Source organism: Aotus nancymaae, unplaced genomic scaffold, assembly GCF_030222135.1.
Source record: "Aotus nancymaae isolate 86718 unplaced genomic scaffold, 86718_ANA_hifiasm-v0.15.2.pri h1tg000007l, whole genome shotgun sequence".
Taxonomy (NCBI): domain Eukaryota; kingdom Metazoa; phylum Chordata; class Mammalia; order Primates; family Aotidae; genus Aotus; species Aotus nancymaae.
The window spans coordinates 8,577,369-8,596,556 of NW_026988418.1; the positions used below are offsets into that span (position 1 = coordinate 8,577,369).

Sequence of the window (19,188 nt, forward strand, 5' to 3'; positions counted from 1 at the left end):
TCAATTTTTTAAATGTACCATGAAAAAATAAACTATACTATGTAATAATTACAACAGTGACTCTTTAGGGGATTATAGTAACATTTATTTTACAGTTTAAGAAGGGCTTTTCTGCATTGGAACTGAATCATTTTCTGAGTGGAAAAAAAGAAAAGAAAAAGAGGGAAAAAAAAAGAAGGGCTTTTCATTTATAGTGGAGAAACAGATTTTCATATTTAATCTTCACAGGTAAAAAAGAGGACCAAAAAAGAAGCTACTAAATCTGGCAATGAGAAGAACGTTGGTGACCTTAGGAATGGTAAAATCAATAGGATAATAGGAATGGAAAACAGATTGGGTGAGATTAGAAAGGCTTAAGAGGCAAAAAAAAAAACAACCCAAAAAACAAAAAAACAGGGTGCTAATTCTAGTCATGGAGGAGTTCCTATTTCCTAGGCATTCTGATATTAAGAAGGGGATATTGGCCAGGCACAGTGGCTTATGCCTGTAATCCCAGCACTCTAGGAGACTGAGGTGGGTGGACTACTTGAGGTCGGGAGTTTGAGACTAGCCTGGCTAACATAGTGAAACTCTGTCTCTATTAAAAATACAAAAAATTAGCCAGGTGTTGTAGTGTGTGCCTGTAATTCCAGTTACTCAGGAGGCCGAGGCAAGAGAATTTCTTGAGTTTGGGAGGCAAGGTTGCAGTGAGCCAAGATTGCGCTATTGCACTCCAGCCTAGGCGACAGAGTGAGACTCCATCTCTCTCTCTCTCTCTCTCTCTCTCTCTTACACACACACACGCACACACACACACACAAAGAAGGGGATCCCTAGAAAGTGAGCACAAGTACTTTCACCTATAAGTTAAACATGAGTTTTCTGTCTTATTAATTACGTCCTTATACATTTGTTTCAAAAACACTCAAAGATTATTACATCTCTGAGAAAGAGACAGAGCAAAAGTCCTGCTAGCTGCCTGTATAAAACAGCATTCACAGGACTGTTATCAGTACCCAGAAACATATTTTCCTGCAACTTAAAAAAAAAGTGTTGGCTGTGTAGAGTGTCTCATGCTTGTAATACCAGTGCTTGGGGAGGCTGAGGCGGGAGGATCACAAGGCCAGGAGTTTGAGATCAGCCTGTGCAACATAGTGAGGCCCTATCTTTACCAAAAATTAGAATTGGCGAGTGTGGTAGCCTGTGCCTGTAATCCTAGTTACTCGGGAGGCTGAAGTGCAAGTATTTTTTGAGCCCAGGAGTTTGAGTTGCAGTGAGTTATGATCACACCACTGTATTTCAGTCTAGTGGACAGAGTGAGATCCTGTCTCAAAGTAAATCAATAAAAAGAAAGTAGGGCTAGGTGTGGTGGCTCATGCCTGTGGTCCCAGCATTTTGGGAGGCCGAGGCAGGTGGATCACTTGAGGTCAGGAGGTTGAGACCAGCCTGGCCAACATGGCGAAATCCTGTCTCTACAAAACTAGAAAAATAAGCCAGGCATGGTGGTACATGCCTGTAGTCCCAGCTACTCTGAGGCTGAGGCAGGAGAAATGTGTGAATCCAGGAGGCAGAAGTTGCAGTGGGCTGAGATCGAACCACTGCACTCCACACTGGGCAAGAGTGAGACTCTGTTTCAAAAAAAAGAAATTTAAAAATGTCAAAAACTCTAAGCAAATGTAGCTACTATGGAAATTAAAACTTTACATAATTAATATATATGAAATATAATAAAATAATAGCTATCATTGATTTCTTTCATCAGCTAGGCATTAAGGTATTAAGCATTTTGTCTCATTCAGCCCTCTAACTCTGAGGGTCAACAGGTCTTGATTTGGATGTAAAAGACAGAAAATAGGGAATCAACGATAACTCTTAAATTTTCTTCTTGAGCAACAATGGTGTCTCGCTCTGTCGCCAGGCTGGAGTGCACTGGTGCGATCTTGGCTCACTGCAACCTCTGCGTTGCAGGTTCAAGTGATTCTCCTGCCTAAGTCTCCTGAGTAGTTGGGATTACAGGCACCTGCCACCATGTCCAATTAATTTTTTGTATTTTCAGTAGAGACAGGGTTTCACCATGTTGGCCAAGCTTGTCTCAAACTCCTGACCTGAGGTGATCCGCCTGCCTGGGCCTCCAAAAGTGCTAGAATTACCGGCGGGAGCCACTGCGCTTGGCCATCCAGTAACAAGATAATACATCTTGATGATGTATACTGAGATGGTGACAACAAGGGGAAGATAAGGCTTTGGCAGGAAAATTAAGAGTTCTGTGATGGCCTTATTAAGTTTGAGATGTTTCTTAGAAGTGATGGGCAGCTGGACACAGCCTGGAGCTCAGAGGAAAGATCAGGGCTAGAGACATACATTTGTAATCTACCTGCATCTGGATAGTATTTAAAGCCATGTTAGTGAATATATAATCATTTAGGTAAAGAATATAAACAGGAAAGTGGATGCTGGGAGGCATTCAATATTTAGAAGTGTTGAGGAAAGGCAGAGAAGTCTACAAAGGAGACTGAGTGAAAGTCACCAGGACCACAGTAGAGAAACCAAATGGGTATGCAGTTATGGAAATCAAAAGATTATGGGCTTGTGGCTTGTGCCTGTAATTCCAGCACTTTGGGAGGAGGAGGTAGAATTGCTTGAGGCTAGGAGTTCAAGACCAGCCTGGACACAGAGCAAGACCCTGTCACTACAAAAGGAAGGAAAAATAAAAGAGCATGGTCAACTCTACTGAAAACTACTAAGAGTTTTGAAGTAAGATGAGAACAGAGAAGTGACTGTTGTATTTAGTAATATGCAAGTTACTTGGGATTTTGACAAGAGCTACTTCAGGAGACTAGCAGCAATGAGCAATGGAAACCCAACAGAAGTGGGCTGAAGGAAGAATGGAGGAGAGCAAATGGAAAGAGTGACCACAGATAATTTATTTTTAAAGAAATGTTGTTTCAAAGGGGAGAAGGGAAATGGGGTAATAGTTGGTAGAGAAAGTTGGAGCATCAAAGGAGTATTTTTAAAAATGTGAGCAGGCCAGGTACGGTGGCTCATGCCTGTAATCCCAGCACTTTGGGAGGCCAAGGTGGGTGGATCACCTGAGGTCAGAAGTTTGAGACCAGCCTGGCTAACATGGTGAAACCCTGTCTCTACTAAAAATACAAAAATTAGCCAGGCATGGTGGCACATGCCTATAGTCCTAGCTACTCGGAGGGCTGAGGCAGAAGAATTGCTTGAACACAGGAGGCGGAGGTTGCAGTGAGCCAAGATTGTGCCACTGTACTCCACCCTGGATGACAGAGTGAGATTCCGTCTTAAAAAAAAAAGATATTAGAGCATATTTGTATGCTGATGGGAATGATTTTGTAGAGAGAAAAAAGTTAATAATACCCAAGCAAAGAAATAATTGTAGGAGCAACATTCTTGAGAAAAGGAGATAGAATAGAACCCATAGCAAACATGTAAGGGTTGGCCTTTCATGATAGCAGAGGTACTCTATGGATTTTAACAGAGGAGAAGGCAAACCATATGGGAATAGACATAGAAAGCATTAGTATATTTGTAGGTGGGGAGATGATGAAACTTTATGTCTGATTGCTCCCATTTTCTCTAGGTCAGAAACTGAAAGTAGTAAGCCATTTCTTTCTACATTTGTAGTTCCTACAAACCCTGCCTAGGTTCTCCATAGATGCATAGGCCTTGTGATCAGTAAGGAGCCCTAAGAATAACTAAGGCAGCCCTTAAAATAGTTAGGGGAAGCATGAATGCACTGTGTTCTGGTGTCTAACCTAATAAGCCTTCTCTAAGTGCAGTGGTTCTCAAAGTGTGGTTGCTGGATCAGCAGCATCAGCATCCCCTGGGAATTTGTTAGAAATGCAAATTCTTAGGTCCCACTCCAAACCTACTGTATCAGAAACTCAGGATAGGGCCCAGTGATCTGTTTAAACAAGCACTCCAGGTGATTCTAAAAGGTTTCAGAATCATTGTCTTAGCAGAATGCTGAAGGTTTCTTTGAAGGTTGATATAGTAATTTGTTAAGATATGAAAAGGTCAGAAGCAAGAGCTTTTCATAATGAACCCAAGTATATAACAAGAGCTTTAAAAGCGCTGGGAGCCAGTTCTACTTACTTCCTTTCAACTACCTTTGTCCCAGAAGCAAAACCCAAGTCCACAGCACAATCCTGTGACTGGTACAGAAATTAAGATACTCAGGCCTCAGATGAAACTGACTCTCTGAAGAAGGCTAACTACAAATTCTTAAGGAATATGCACTTTGAAAAAATAGAAGGGCTTAAGATAGAACTGAGGGAGATGTTACAGAGGGATGTTTGATTTAAAGTCAGACAGACTGGGCTTCCAGTGTTACAGCCACAACTTACTAGTATGTGAACCTGAGTTCAGGGTATGGAAGATTCTGAAAGCAGGGCGAGAAGTATTAGCATGGCAAAACTGGTATTGGAGCAAGGGAATGCTAAAGAGAAATGATGACCAAAGACGACTACCTTGATGAGGGAGAACCTAGAACAGAGAGGCCATTAGAAGGTCACAGTTCTAATCTAATCTAAAAGTTTTAAGGGGGAATGGACACCACATTGCATTTTAAAAGTTGAGAAATCAAATAAAGTTAGTGATGGGATGTGGGGAATGAAAGAAAAATGAGTGCTTGGCAATAAGTTTGGTAGGGTAAGGAATGGTGGTGCCAATGCCAGTCAGAAGAACATTTTTTTTGTAGGAGAAAGTCTGAGTTCATTTTTGATTTCTCAGTGGGAATGGTCAATGGACATCTACTCATGTGGGTCTAGAACTCAGATAAGTAGAAAGAAGATAAAGCTGAAATGACCATATAAGTAAGCTCTGAAGCTAGATATTTTTAAAAAAAAGTTCTCAAGGGAATATAGAGAAAGAAGAATAGAAGGTCAAAGTCCAAGTACTGGAAATTGCCCTATGTTTTAAAGGTCTGGCTGAAAGTGCTACAGAAGAGCAGACTCTGGGAAAGCAACAACAGTGAGGCTGATAAGTATTTGGAGAGTCAGGCTAGTGCCATGCAACAGAAGCGAAGTAAAGAGGTTTTCTCTCAGCAAAGGTTTCCATGTGGTAACATCTGGAACAGAAAGCTTGATGACAATAGCAAAGCACAATGCTGTGGAACCAACAAAAGTGAGTTCAGTGTTACCAGCTGAACTGGTAGCGGAGATAGCAAGATCCATGCAATGATTGATGGCAAGGGTTCATGAACACTTGTTGCCACAGGGCAAGATGGTAAGACAAAGCACTTCGCTGAAAGATGAGAACTTACCTAGCTCATCCCAGAGCTGCCTGCACTTGTCTGTCATGTTTGTTCCTTGCTGCCTCCAGAGTGTGAGTCGTGGGTCAGCCATGAACTGCTCAGTTATTAGCGTCAGCATCCTTGCTCCATTGGAATCTCTCATCCGCAGCATTTCTCGAACCTGACACATAAGAAGTGGCGAGGAATTGGTGATTGTGCATCACAAAAAAGTAGGAGGAGAAGGAAGAGGAGGAGGGGGAAGTGAAGATGAAGTATCTGAGTACACTATATCCAAAAGAGCCAGAAAGGCCTCTTGTTCTGTAAGCAAGATCTCTGCATGTATCAAGAAAGCCTGATGTTCACAAGTGGTATCACAAGATACCACTTCACACCCACTAGGATAGCTAGAATTAAAAAGTCAGATAGCAACAAGTGTTGGATAGGGTGTAAAGAAATTGACATATCATATACTATTGGTGGGAACGTAAAATGATACAGCCACCTTGGAAAACAGACTGGCAGTTCCTCAAATGATTAAGCATAGAGTTACCATATGACCCATCAATTCCACTCCAAGAAAGAAAAATATATGTCCACATAGAACCTTATACAAGAATGTTTGTAGCAGTACTATTCATAATAGCCAAAAGGTAGAAACAACCCAAATTTTCACTAATAGATGAATGGATAAACAAAATGTAGGGTATCCACATTTTGAACAATAAATCCACATTTATTATTCAGACATAAAAAGGAATGAAGTACTGATTCATGCTATGACACCAATGAATCTTAAAAACATTACGCTGAGTGAAGGAAGTCAACCATAAAAGACTACATACTATATGAATGATTGCATTCATATGAAAGTCAAGAATAGGGAAATATATAGAGACAGAAAGTAGACTAGTGGTTTCTTAGGGCTTGGGGAGGGAGACATGGAGGACAAGGGAGGGATAGGTAAGGGTATGGGATTTCTTTTTGAGGTGATGAAAATGTTCTAAAGCTGACTGTGGTGATGGCTGCGTATAACTACGAATATACTAAAAACCACTGAACTTTAACACTTTAAATGGGTGAATTGTACGGTATATGAATTATATCTCACTCAAAGTATTAAAGAAAAAAAAAGAAAGAAAAGAAAAACAGCCTGCTGTGAGAGCCCCTAGTTTAAAATACTAAATCTCTTCAGGACCAATGTTGAAACTCTAGTCTTCAAGCTTCATCAGGCAGCACTGGATTAAAAGCAGAGGGAAGGTGGCTTCTTTGCTAAAATGCCCCAGCAATGCTAACTCATTTAGAGAGTAAGTAAAAGGAACAGGACTACTAGGCTGAGGTGGTAGGACTTCCTGGATGCAACCTGCTCAGGTCTGGTCAGCCTCTCCCACTAGATTTCAAGTATTCAGTGCAGCTATGTCGAGTGAGCTAGGTATAATGCATGAAGCCTGAAGTGTGGTGTGCCCAGTCTATCTTAAGCTTCTTTTGTCAACAACAAAAGAAAAACACCTTTTCATATCTTACCTTGGCAAACATTGAATTGAGTTGCTTTCCAGAGCCACAGTAACCCCCCTGGGAGAGAAAAAGCTTCACTTGTTCTTTCACCTGTTCTTCATCCAAATGCCAACAGTTCTCATCATCAATGCTGGCCCCAGCTGTGGGGTCAGGGGCACCTATGAAGAATGGGAACAGTGAAATGAATCCTCTGAGTTCACATGCTACACATTCAGCTGGACAGGTACTTTGTGAGCATATTCAAATAGAGATGGGTCATTCTGCTTTAATATGGGCTTTGTCAACTGTATAGTCCTAAAAAATAAACACATAAAATTAATTTTTCAAAAAGCCTAAATTAAAAGATCTAATAATGCTAGTTCCATGTTCACTTAAGTCTCAGTTATAGCCTCTTCTAAGACCTACAAATACCATTGTAGGGGAAAAAAGGCTAGAAGAAATATACAACGTGCAAATAGTGCATTTTTTCATCTAGGAGAGTGACATTTTGTTTCTTCTTTTTGCTTTTCTATGAAGTTCAAATGTGCCTTAATATGCACACATTATTTTAAAATAAAAAATACATTCTTAGGACATGAAAATTTATTTTTGTTTGTTTGATACAGAGTCTCATTCTGTTGCCCAGGCTGCTGGAGTGCAGTAGCGTAATCATGGTTCACTCCAGCCTCCACCTCCCAGGCTCAATCAATCCTCCCACTTCAGCCTCCCAAGTAGCTGGCACCACAGGAGAGTGCCACCAGCCCAGCTATTTTTAAAACATTTTTTGTAGAGACAGAGTTTTGCCATGTTGCCCAGGCTGGTCTCAAGCCCTGGACTCAAGCGATCCTCCCACCTCAGTCTCCCAAAGTACTGGGATTACAGGCCAAAAAATTTCTATTTTTTTAAAGTTCTAGAGAACTAGAAAACTGTCCCCTAAAGCATAGGTAGAGTTGCATACAGGTGATATGATTTTATAAATTTATACTCAAAACATTTTCGTATTGGGCTCACCTTGACAAAACCACTGAAAACATATAGTTATTTACACACCCCTCTCTCCTAGCAGTCTGTTAATTCCTTGCTCACAGTTGAATCCAAAGCTGAATCACCTATAGCATAGGGCTGATAATGTGACAAGTACTCTGGAAATGTCTGTGAAATGAAAACTGAATCATTTTCTTTCACTCTCTTATAGACAGAGTGCTGTAACAAGTTGTTTTTTAAAAATTTTTAACTGACAATAATTATATGTATATATGAGGTATGATGTAATGTTTTAATCTCTGTACCCTTTTTTTTTTTTGAGATAGAGTCTCACTCTGTTGTCCAGGCTGGAGTGCAGTGGCATGATCTCAACTCAACTCACTGCAACCTCCGGCTTCCAGGTCCAAATGATTTTTGTGCCTTAGCCTCCCAAGTAGCTGGGATTTTAGGAATGTGCCACCATGCCTGGCTAATTTTTGTATCTTTGGCAGAGATGGGGTTTTGCCATATTGGCCAGGCTGGTCTCAAACTCCTGGCCTCAAGTGATCTGCCCACCTTGGCCTCCCATAGTGTTAGGATTACAGGTGTGGACCACCATGCCCAGACTGATCTATGTATACATTATACAAAGATTTGATCAAGCCAATTAACATACCCATCACCTCAACAGTTTATCTTTTTTTTTTGATATGTTAAGAATATTAAAAATCTATTTTAGTAATTTTGAAATATACATCATTGGTTGGGTGCAGTGGTTCATGCCTGTCCCAGCACTTTGGGAGTGGCTGGAGTGCAGTGGTGTGATCATGGCTCACTGCAGCCTCAACCTCCTGTGCTCAAGTGATCCTACCATGTTAGGTACCCAAGTAGCTGGGACTAAAGACATGTACCACTATGTCCAACTAATTTATTTTTTAATTTTTTGTAGAGACAGGGTCTTGCTATGTTGCCCAGGCTGGTCTCGAACTCCTGAGCTCAAGAGATCCTCCCATCTCAGCCTCCCAAAGTATTGGGATTACAGGCATAACCCATCATACCTGGTCAAGTTTTTTTTAAAAAAATTTCGACTCTTATTTTAGATTCAAGGGATATATGTACAGGTTTGTTACATGGGTATATTGTGTGATGTTGAGGTTTGGGGTAAAAATGATCTAATTACCCAGATATTGAGCATAGTACCCAATAGGTACTTTTTCAGATCTTGTCCCCTCCTTTTTTCTCCTCTCTAGTGGTTCCCAGGGTCTATTGTGCCCATCTTTATGACCATGTGTAACCAATGCTTAGCTCCCATTTGTAAGTGAGAACCTGTGGTATTTGGCTTTCTGTTTCTGAGTTAATTTACTTAGGATAATGGCCTCCAGCTGCATCCATGTTGCTGCAAAGGAAATTATTTTGTTCTTTTTTTTTTTAATAGCTGCATTGTATTCCATGGTGTATATGTACACATTTTCTTTATCCAATCCACTGCTATTGGGTACCTAGGTTGATTCCATGTCTTTGCTATTGTGAACATATGAGTGCCTGTATCTTTTAGGTAGAATAATTTATTCTCCTTTGGGTATAAACTCAGTAATGGGATTGCTGGGTGGCATGGTAGTTCTGTTTTAAGTGCTTCCAGAACTCTCCAAATAAATACAGTTCTGATCATATCACTTCCCTGCTCAAAAGTATTCAGTCATGCCCCATTCTTACTAAATTAAGTCCAAATGCCTTGGCATGGCATTCAAGGCCCTCTATGCTCAGACTCTATCTGTTATTTTTAGTCATGTCTTCTCCTATACTTATGATATGCTTCGGCCAGAAACAGTGTTCCCAGAAGTCAACCACATTGGCTTATGACATACTTTTCCTCCTCCTCCCTCTAACCTGTTCTTTGACCAAAAAACCCAACAGTTATCATTGTCAATATTACTTAAGTTCCAGAGTCAGAGCTGCAATGAGAAACAGAAACCATAAAATTAGTGTACAGAGAGGATAACACTGCTGAGATTCATATACTGCTAGTTTACTTGGCAGTAGCAATTTTTAACCCACTCACTGAATTAGCCATATACTCCATTTCCACCTGCCAAAAGTATGCCCATCTTATGCTCATGTACTCGGCATATAAGGGCAATAACACTATTTTTCTGTATTTGTATTCTCCTGATATTCACTTGCTAATTAACATTCTTCATAGTACTTTATTATTACTTTCCTTAAATGTTCTTCATAGCACTTGATTATTACTTCTCTTGCACTTTGTTTTACGTTATAATTGTGATTTCTCATATATTCCCAACTAAGTTGAAATTTTTAAAAATGGGATTCCTTTTTGTACTTCACAGTAACTGGCTCATTATAGCACTGAGTTAATATTTATAGAAGGAACACATATATATCTCACTGACCATCTAGATTTAAGCTCCACATAGGCAAATATTATGTCCTATACTTCTTTTATATCCAAAAAGTGGCAAAGCAAAACAGATATACTCCTTATCCTTAAATATTTATTGGTAACAAGTATTTACTGAGCATGATTCCTACATGCTAAAGGCTAAGCACTTTTTATACATATACCTATTAGAATGTATGCTCCTTGAGGGTAGAAGCTTTTGTTTATAGGTATATTCACAACACATAGAAAAGTGCCTGGCACATAGTAGGTGCTCAATAAATATTTATTGAATAAATTCCAAGGAACCTTCATAACAACTCTATGAGGCCATATTATTCTCCTAATTTTAAAAGAAACTAAAGTTTAGACAGGGTAACTTAGATGTAAAGTATATCAGCCAGGATCTATATACTGGTCTCTCTCAGAAGCCTGTCTCTTTACTACAAGGCTATACTTTGCCTTCAGTCTCATACTGGTGTGATTCACCAGTTGGTTTCAGGCCCTCTGAAGCTGTAACTGATGGTGTGTCTGAAGACAGCCAAATCCCATCTTTTCTTGGCTTATTCTGCTACATAGAATATGGGATTAGTCAGAATAATGCATTTTCCCCACAGTGAGAATAACTAGAGTTCTCATCAGTACAGTGATTCTCAGATATTAATATACAGAACAATATCTTGGGGTTTATGTGAAAAATTCAGGTTAAAACAATTCTGGTCTTCAGGAGCTCCATAGAGATGAAACTGAAATAAACTAGGTTAAACCAAGGACTGGGTTGTTGAGTACTTTGGAGCTAAAGATTGGGGGAGGAATGAACAGCAATGGTGCTCCAGCAGCAGAGGGCAGAGATGGTTTGAATACCAATTCTGACCCTTGGGTGGTTAAGTTAGGATATGAAAAAGCAGAAACAGAATCTAATTTTTTAGGGGTGTCAGCCTTAAACTGACTGGTAATGTGGACTGACACCCTCTCCTCTAAAGATTTGAAGGGGTATGGAAAAAAGTAATGAACGCTTAGCACCCAGGTAATGATAGTGGTAGTAGCTGTAGAAGAAATATGGCACAGTTTATACATACCTAGTGTGCATCTATAGAAAACTGCTGTGATAGGGCTAGGACGAGGCAAAACCTTGAGAGTTACTAACAGTACAACTTCACCTGAAACTTCAAAGGGCTTGTTTATTTGATAGGAGAGAAAGGAAGGTAAATTGTACAAATGTTTGATGGTCTGCAATGAACCCTACGAGGTGAGAAACTGAGCTGCTTAAATGGGTGACAGAAGCAAAAAAGGAAAAGGAAGTGAGTCAATATTTGGGGCATCAAGGTAACAAACTACAAGGAGTTGGTGTGACTACTGAGGCAATTAAAGTCATTTGAGAAGAGCATGAACTGGCAAGAGACCCCATGGAGAATTTTCTAAGACATTTTCATTTATTCAGTCAATATTTATAGAGAGCCTGATATGTACAGAATCTGTGTCAAATTCTGTATATATAGTGGTAAACAAAGCAGATATGGAGCTTATAGTTGGGGAGAGAGACCTTAAGCACATAATCACATGTACACATTTTTTTTGTGGAAAGGAAGAAGAGTCAAAGAAGGCTTCTCTGAGAAAGTGACATTTAAGCTGACACCTGAAGAATAAATAGGAGTTAGCTTGGCAGAGAGTGGAATCCTGTGTACTTTTTGTTAAAAAAAAAAAAAAACATTATGTCATAAATTACTTTAGTAATGAAATACAACTATAATAAGGGAGGGAGGACAGAAGCAGGGGATAGGAAAGGAGGATATTCTCTCAAGGAGAGGGAATATCATGTGAAAATTTTAGGCAAAAGCCAGATAGATCATGCAAAGTTTTGTATGCAACAGAAATTTGGACTCAATCCTAACAGTAATAGGGGCCACTGAAGGATTTTAAACAAGAAGTGATATAATATCTGCAGTTATAGAAAAGTCACTTTGGATGGTGGTGTGAAGAATGGAATAGAGGGAATTAATAGTGGAAATGGAAAGATCAGTTAGATGGGTACTAAACAATTTATGTGAGAGATTATAGTGGTTTGATTTAATAGGGAGAAGTAGAAAATTATGAAATATATTTCAGAAGTAAAATCAACACATCTTGCAATAAAAGGCAAAGGTGTTAGGAGTAACTACAAGGTTTCCATCATGATTCAGTGGCTAGATGGTGGTGTTATATTGTGAATACAGGTGGATAAGTAAGCTTGGGGAAGAAGATCATAAAATCACATTTGGTAGGTTGATCTTGGGATGTCTTTATGATGTTCAATAGTTGGATATAGAGTCTAAAGCTCAAAAGAAATGGGCTGAAGAAATTCATCTGTGAGGCTGGGCATAATGGTTCATGCCTGTAATCCCAGGACCTTGGGAGGCCAAGGTGGGTATGTTGCTTGAGCCCAAGAGTTCAAGACCAGCCTGGGCAACACAGTGAGACCCTGTCTCTACAAAAAATACAAAAATTAGCCAAGCATGGTGGCATGAGCCTGTAGTCCCAGCTACTTGGGAGGCTGAGGTAGGAGGATCACCTGAGCCCAGGGAGACAGAGGCTACAGTGAGCTGTGATCGTGCCGCTACATTCCAGCCTAGGTGACAGAGTAAGACTGTGTCTCGAAAAAAAAAAAAAAATTGTGAGTCATGGAATGTAGATAATATTTGAAGTCAAGGATGTAACCTGAGATTGCCTACAGAGATCATATAAAATAAGAAGAGAAAATTTAAGATTAATCTACAAGAAATGTCAATATTCACAGTTCAAATAGTACAGTAGAAGACAGCATCAAGGAACAAAACATTAAGGGCACAAATAATTTAACCAGATAAACCAGGTGTGGAGTTCACAAACTGTCTTCTTCAGCTGTTTCTCGCTAACTCCCAGGCAGCATCTTTAAAAAAAAAAATCCTTTCTTTAGTTTAAAAATCAAATTACATTAAAATGCCCTTATATGTTCACTGGTTAGAACATTTTAGTCTTTTCACAGAAAGAGATGTGTATGAAACCACTTATCTCTAGTAACAATAAAGTAGACCTAGTCAATATAAATGATACTTTAATATTATAGTCTGAATTTTTTCCTAAGGACTACTAAGAGAAATGGTGAGAAGTGAAGATAAGATAGAAAAGATATCTTTTATAAATAATTATGAAACAAACCATTGTATGGGTTAAGCCTTCATGTAAGCACTGAGGCTTATAAAATGAGACCTGTCCTGAGGGGGCTATTAAGTCTAAGGAACCAATTTTTCTTTCTTTCTTTTTTTTTGAGATGGAGTCTCACTCTGTTGCCCAGGCTGGAGTGCAGTGGTGCAATCTCAGCTCACTGCAACCTCCGCTTCCAGAGTTCAAGCCATTCTCCTGCCTCAGCCTCCTGAGTAGCTGGGATTACAGGTGCACACCACCATGCCTGGCTAATTTTTGTATTTTTAGTAGATTTCATATTTCACCATGTTGGCCAGGGTGGTTCTGAACTCTTGACCTCAGGTGATCCTTCCGCCTGGGTCCCCGCAAAGTGTTGGGATTATAAGCATGAGCCATGGCACCTGGCCGATAAATAGTAACTTAAAAATTTTTAAGGCAGTCCAATTTGTTGGTCTTTTCCTACTAAAGAAAATTTTCTCTACCTCAAGAACATGAAGGTGTTCTCTTATCTTTTAGATTTTACTCTTCTACTTTTCACATTTTTATCTGCAATCCATCAGCAACTGATTTTTCTGAATGGTATGAGGTAGAAGTCAAGTTTCAACTGGAAATTTGATTTCCAGTTGATCCAGCATCACTTACTGAAAAGATTTTTCTTTTCCTTTTCTTGGCATTTGGTGGAATCCTCTCACTGTTTTGTTGTTGTTTTTAAGACAGGGTCTTTGTCTCCCAGGCTGGAGTGTAGTGGTGCCATTATAGCTTGTTGCAGCCTCAAATTCCTTGGCTCAAGCAATCCTCTGGCCTTAATCAATCCTTTGGCCTTGGCCTCAACCTCCTGAGTAGCTGGACTTCAGTCACACACCACCATGCCCAACTAATTTTTTTATTTGTAGAGATGGGATCTTATTTTGTTGCCCAGGCTGGTCTCAAACTCCTGGGCTCAAGCAATCCTCCTGCTTTGACCTCCCAAAGTGTTGGAGTTACTGGCATGAGCCATCCCACCCAGTCAGAATCCTTTCACTCTAGAAATTCACGTTTTTATTCTAGAAAATTTTCTTCAATTATTTAATTGGTGAATTCCTTACCTCTGTTTTCTATTTATAGAACCCCTATTAAACACTGGAATTTGAGGACTTGTAATTTTTTATGTATTTTTCCTCCTATTTTTCATCTCTTTGTCTTTTTGCTCTACTCCATAGGTATTTTATTTTCCAACAATTCTACTGAGTTTTCAAATTTCCTGCCAACAAATTTGTAGTATTAGAGTTTTTTTCTGTTCTTTGAATTTGTTTTTATAGTATCTAGTTGTTATTTCATAGGTTGCAGTATGTTATTATTTCTATAATACTACTAATTTTTCAGTTTTATTCTTTCTGCATAGTTTGTATTTCCCCCAAATTGTCTTTCCATGTTTGTTAGTACTACTGTCTTCTATAGTATTCCATACTATTGAGCATTCACTTTTTGAAACTCAGTGCTACACTGACATTGATAATAACTTGCTAGTTTTTTCCCATTACTTTGCTAATTCCTACATTGGCTCCTCTTTCATCACCTGTTTATTCAAGGATGTTTTCAATCAACGAACGTTTATTTATTATTTTACAGGTATCAAGCTTCATAAGGGAGACTCAGAAATTAGCAAAACGTGGTTCCTGACCTGACTTCTCAAGTTACCTTACTTTTCTCTTGGTATTCAATCTTTCTTTTTTAATTTTTAATTTTAATTTTTGTGGGTACATAGTAGGTGTATATATTTATGGGGTACATGAGATGTTTTGATATAGGCATGCAATGCATAATAATCACATCATGGAAAATGGGGTATTCATTACCTCAAGTATTTATCCTTTGTGTTATAAACAATCCAATTATGCTCTTTCAGTGATTTTAAAATGTACAATTAAATTATTGACTATAGTCATCCTGTTGTGCTATCAAATACTAGGTCATTTTCATTACTATTTTTTGTACCCATTAACCATCCCACCTCCCCCACATCCTCCCACTACTTTTCCCAGCCTCTGGTAACCATCCTTCTACTTTATCTCCATGAGCTCAATTGTTTTGATTTTTAGATCTCACAAATAACTGAGAACATGTGACAATGTGTGCCTTTCTGTGCCTGTCTTATTTCACCTAGCATAATTACCTCCAGTTCCATCCATGTTGTTACAAATGACAGAATCTCTCTCTTTTTTTTTTTTTGAGAGAGGGTCTTGCTCTGTCACCCAGGCTGGAGGACACTGATATGATCATGGCTCACTGCAGCCTTAACCTCCCAGGATTAAGCAATTCTCCTGTCTCAGCCTCCCCAGTAGCTGAAACTACAGGTGCATGCCACCACCAACTGGCTAATTTTTTGTAATTTTTGTAGAGATGGAGTTTTGCTATGTTGCCCAGGCTGGTTGTGAACACCTGAGCTCAAGCAATCTGCCTGCTTCGACCTCCCAAAGTGCTGGGACTACAGGTGTGAGCCACCACACCTAGCTGATAGCATTCTTTTTTATTGTTGAATAGTATTCTACTGTGTATAAGTACCACATTTTCTTTATCCATTCATCTGCTGATGGACACTTAGGATGCTACCAAATCTTGGCTATTGCCAACACTGCTGCAACAAACATGCAAGTGCAGACCTCTCTTTGATATACTGATTTCCTTTCTTTTGGGTATATGCCCAGCAGTGGGATTGCTGAATCATATGGTAGTTCTAGGTTTAGCTTTTTGAGGAACTTTCAAACTGTTCTCCATAGTGGTTGTACTAATTTATGTTGCTAGCAACAGTGTACGAGGGTCTCCTTTTCTCCACATCCTCATCAGCATTTATTATTGCCTTTCTTTTGGATATAAGCCATATTTACTGAGGTGAGATATGTCATTGTGGTTTTGATTTGCATTTCTTTGATGATAAATGATAGAGTACCTTTTCATACACTCATTTGCCATTTGTATGTCTTCTTTTGAGAAATGTCTATTCAGATCTTTTGCCCATTTTAAAATCAGATTATTAGATTTTTTGCCTATAGAACTGTTTAAGCTCCTTATGTATTCTGGTTATTAATCCCTTGTCAGATGGGTAGTTCGCTAATTTTTTCTCCCATTGTGTGAGTTGTCTCTTCACTTTGTTGATTATTTCCTTTGCTGTGCAGAAGCTTTTTAACTTGATGTGATCCCATGTATCCATTTTTGCTTTAGTTGCCTGTGCTTGTGGGTTATTACAAGAAATCTTTGCCCAGTCCAGTCTCCTAGAGAGCTTCCCCAATGTTTTCTTGTAGTAGTTTCATAGTTTCAGGTCTTGGATTTAAGTCTTTAATCCATTTTTATCTGATTTTTGTACATGGCTAGAGATAGGGGTCTAGTTTCATTTCTTCTGCATATGGATATCCAGTTTCCCAGCACCCATTTATTGAAGAAAGTATCTTTTCCTCAGTGTATGTTCTTGGCACCTCTGTCAAAAATGAGTTCGATGTAGGTGTGTGGATTTTTTTCTGGGTTTTCTATTCTGTTCCATTGGTCTATGTGTCTGTTTTATGACAGTACCATGCTATTTTAATTACTATAGCTCTGTTGTATAATGTGAAGTCAGGTAATATGATACCTCTAGTTTTGTTCTTTTTGCTTAGGATAGCTTTGGCTATTCCAGGTCTTTTGTGGTCTCATATAACAAAAAACAATTTTAGAGTTGTCTATTTCTGTGAAGAATGTCATTGGCATTTTGATAGTGATTACACTTAATCTGTAGATTACTTAGAGTAGTATGAATATTTTAACAATATTCGTTTTTCTAAGCCATGAACATGGAATATCTCCATTTTTTGGTGTCTTGAACTCCCGATCTCAGGTGATCTGCCTGCCTTGGCCTCCAAAGTGCTTGGATTACAGGCGTGAGCCACCACGCCCGGCCCATTTTTTTGGTGTCTTCTAAAATCTTTTTCATCAGTGTTTGATAGTTTTCATTATAGGGATCTTTCACTTCTTTGGTTAATTCCTTGGCATTTAATTTTATTTGTGGCTATTGTAAATGGGATTACTTTTTAAATTTCTTTTTTAGATTGTTCACTGTTTGCATATACAACTGCTACTGATTTTTTTTTTTTTTTTTTTGGAGACAGTTGCCCAGGCTGGAGTGCAATGGCATGATCTTGGCTCACTGCAACCTCCGCCTCTCAGGTTCAAGTGATTCTCCTGCCTCAGCCTCCCGAGCAGCTGGGATTACAGGCGCCTACCATCACACCCAGGTAATTTTTGTATTTTTAGTAGAGACAGGGTTTCACCATGTTGGCCAGGCTTGTCTCAAACTCCTGACCTCAGGTGATCCACCCGCCCCGGCCTCCCAAAGTGCTGGGATTATAGACGTGAGTCACCGTGCCCGTCTTGCTACTGATTTTTGTATGTTGATTTTGTATCCTGCAATTTTACTAAATTTGTTTATCAGTTCTAGTAGTTTTTTGGTGGAGTCTTTAGGTTTTTCCAAATATAATTATCATCTGCAAACAAGGATAATTTGACTTCTTCCTTTCCAATTTAAATATCCCTTATTTCTCTCTTATTTGCTTGCTCTAGCTAGGACCTCCAGCACTATGTTGAATAACAGTCGTAATATGGGACATCCTTGTCATGTTCCAGATCTTAGAGGAAAAGTTTTCAGTTTTTCCTCATTCAGTATGATATTAACTGTGGGTCTGCCACACGTCTTTTATTATGTTGAGGTATGTTCCTTGTATACCCATTTTTTTTTTGCTTTTATTTTTTATTGCATTGTAGGTTTTGGGGTACATGTGAAGAATATGCAAGATTGTTGCATAGGTGCATACGTGGCAGTGTGATTTGCTGCCTTCCTCTCCTTCACCTATATGTGGCATTTCTCCCCATGCTCTCTCTCCCCATCTCCCCACCCCCCGCTGTCCCTCACCTATTTCCCCCCAACAGACCCCAGTGTATAGTGCTCCCCTTCCTGTGTCCATGTGTTCTCATTGTTCAACACCCACTTATGAGTGAGAACATGCGGTGTTTGATTTTGTGTTCTTGTGTCAGTTTGCTGAGACCTTGTATACCCATTTTTAAAGCGTTTTTATCATGAAGAGATGTTGGATTTTATCAAATGCTTTTTCAGCATCAACTGAAATGATCATATGGTTTTTATCCTTCATTCTGCTAACATGATGCATCCCACTGATTTGCACATATTGAACCATCCTTGCATCCCAGGGATAAATCCCACTTGATCATCATGGATGATCTTTTAAATATATTGTTGAATTCAGTTTGCTAATATTTTGTTGAGGAATTTTTGCATCAATATTCATCAAAGATATTGGCCTGTAGTGTTTTTGTTTTGTTTTTGATATGTCTTTGTCTGGTTTTGGTTTCAGGGTAATACTTGCCTTGTAGAATGAGTTTGGAAGTATTTCTTCCTCCTCTATTTTTCAGAATAGTTTGAGTAAGATTGGTATTAATTATTCTTCAAATGTATGGTAGAATTCAGCAGTGAAGCCATTTGGGTCCCAGGTTTTTCATTACTGAGTGACTTTTTATTATGGCTTTGATCTTGTTGCTTGTTATTGGTCTGTTCCAGTTTCAGATTTCTTCATGATTCAGTCTTGATAGGTTATATGTATCTTGAAATTTGTCCATTTCTTCTAGATTTCCTGATTTATTGGCATATAGTTGTTCACAGTAGCCACTGATGATTTTTTGAATTTCTGTGGTATCAGCTGTAATGTCTCCTTTTTCATTTGATTTTATTTATTTGGATCTTCTCTCCTTTTTTTCTTAGTCTGGCTAAAGGTTTGTCACTTTTGTTTAACTTTTCAAAAAACCATCCTTTTGTTTTATTGATTTTTAATTTTTCTTCAATTTCATTCATTTCTGCTCTGATCTTTATTATTTATTTTCTTCTATTAATTTTGGGTTTGCTCTTTTGAGTTCTTTAAGATGC

General features: G+C 38.9%; 1 protein-coding gene across 2 annotated transcripts in view; it reads right to left on the reverse strand.

Annotated features, from left to right (window-relative positions):
* ZSWIM5 (zinc finger SWIM-type containing 5) overlaps positions 1–19,188 on the reverse strand; it is a 176,673-nt gene that overhangs the window by 36,034 nt on the left and 121,451 nt on the right. For both annotated transcript variants that reach the window (XM_012434494.3, XM_012434495.2), the window contains exons 3-4: positions 6,758–6,906; positions 5,267–5,417 (exon numbers count right to left, since the gene is read on the reverse strand). In XM_012434494.3, coding sequence (XP_012289917.2) covers positions 5,267–5,417; positions 6,758–6,906 — 300 coding nt within the window. The remainder of the gene's footprint in view (positions 1–5,266; positions 5,418–6,757; positions 6,907–19,188) is intronic.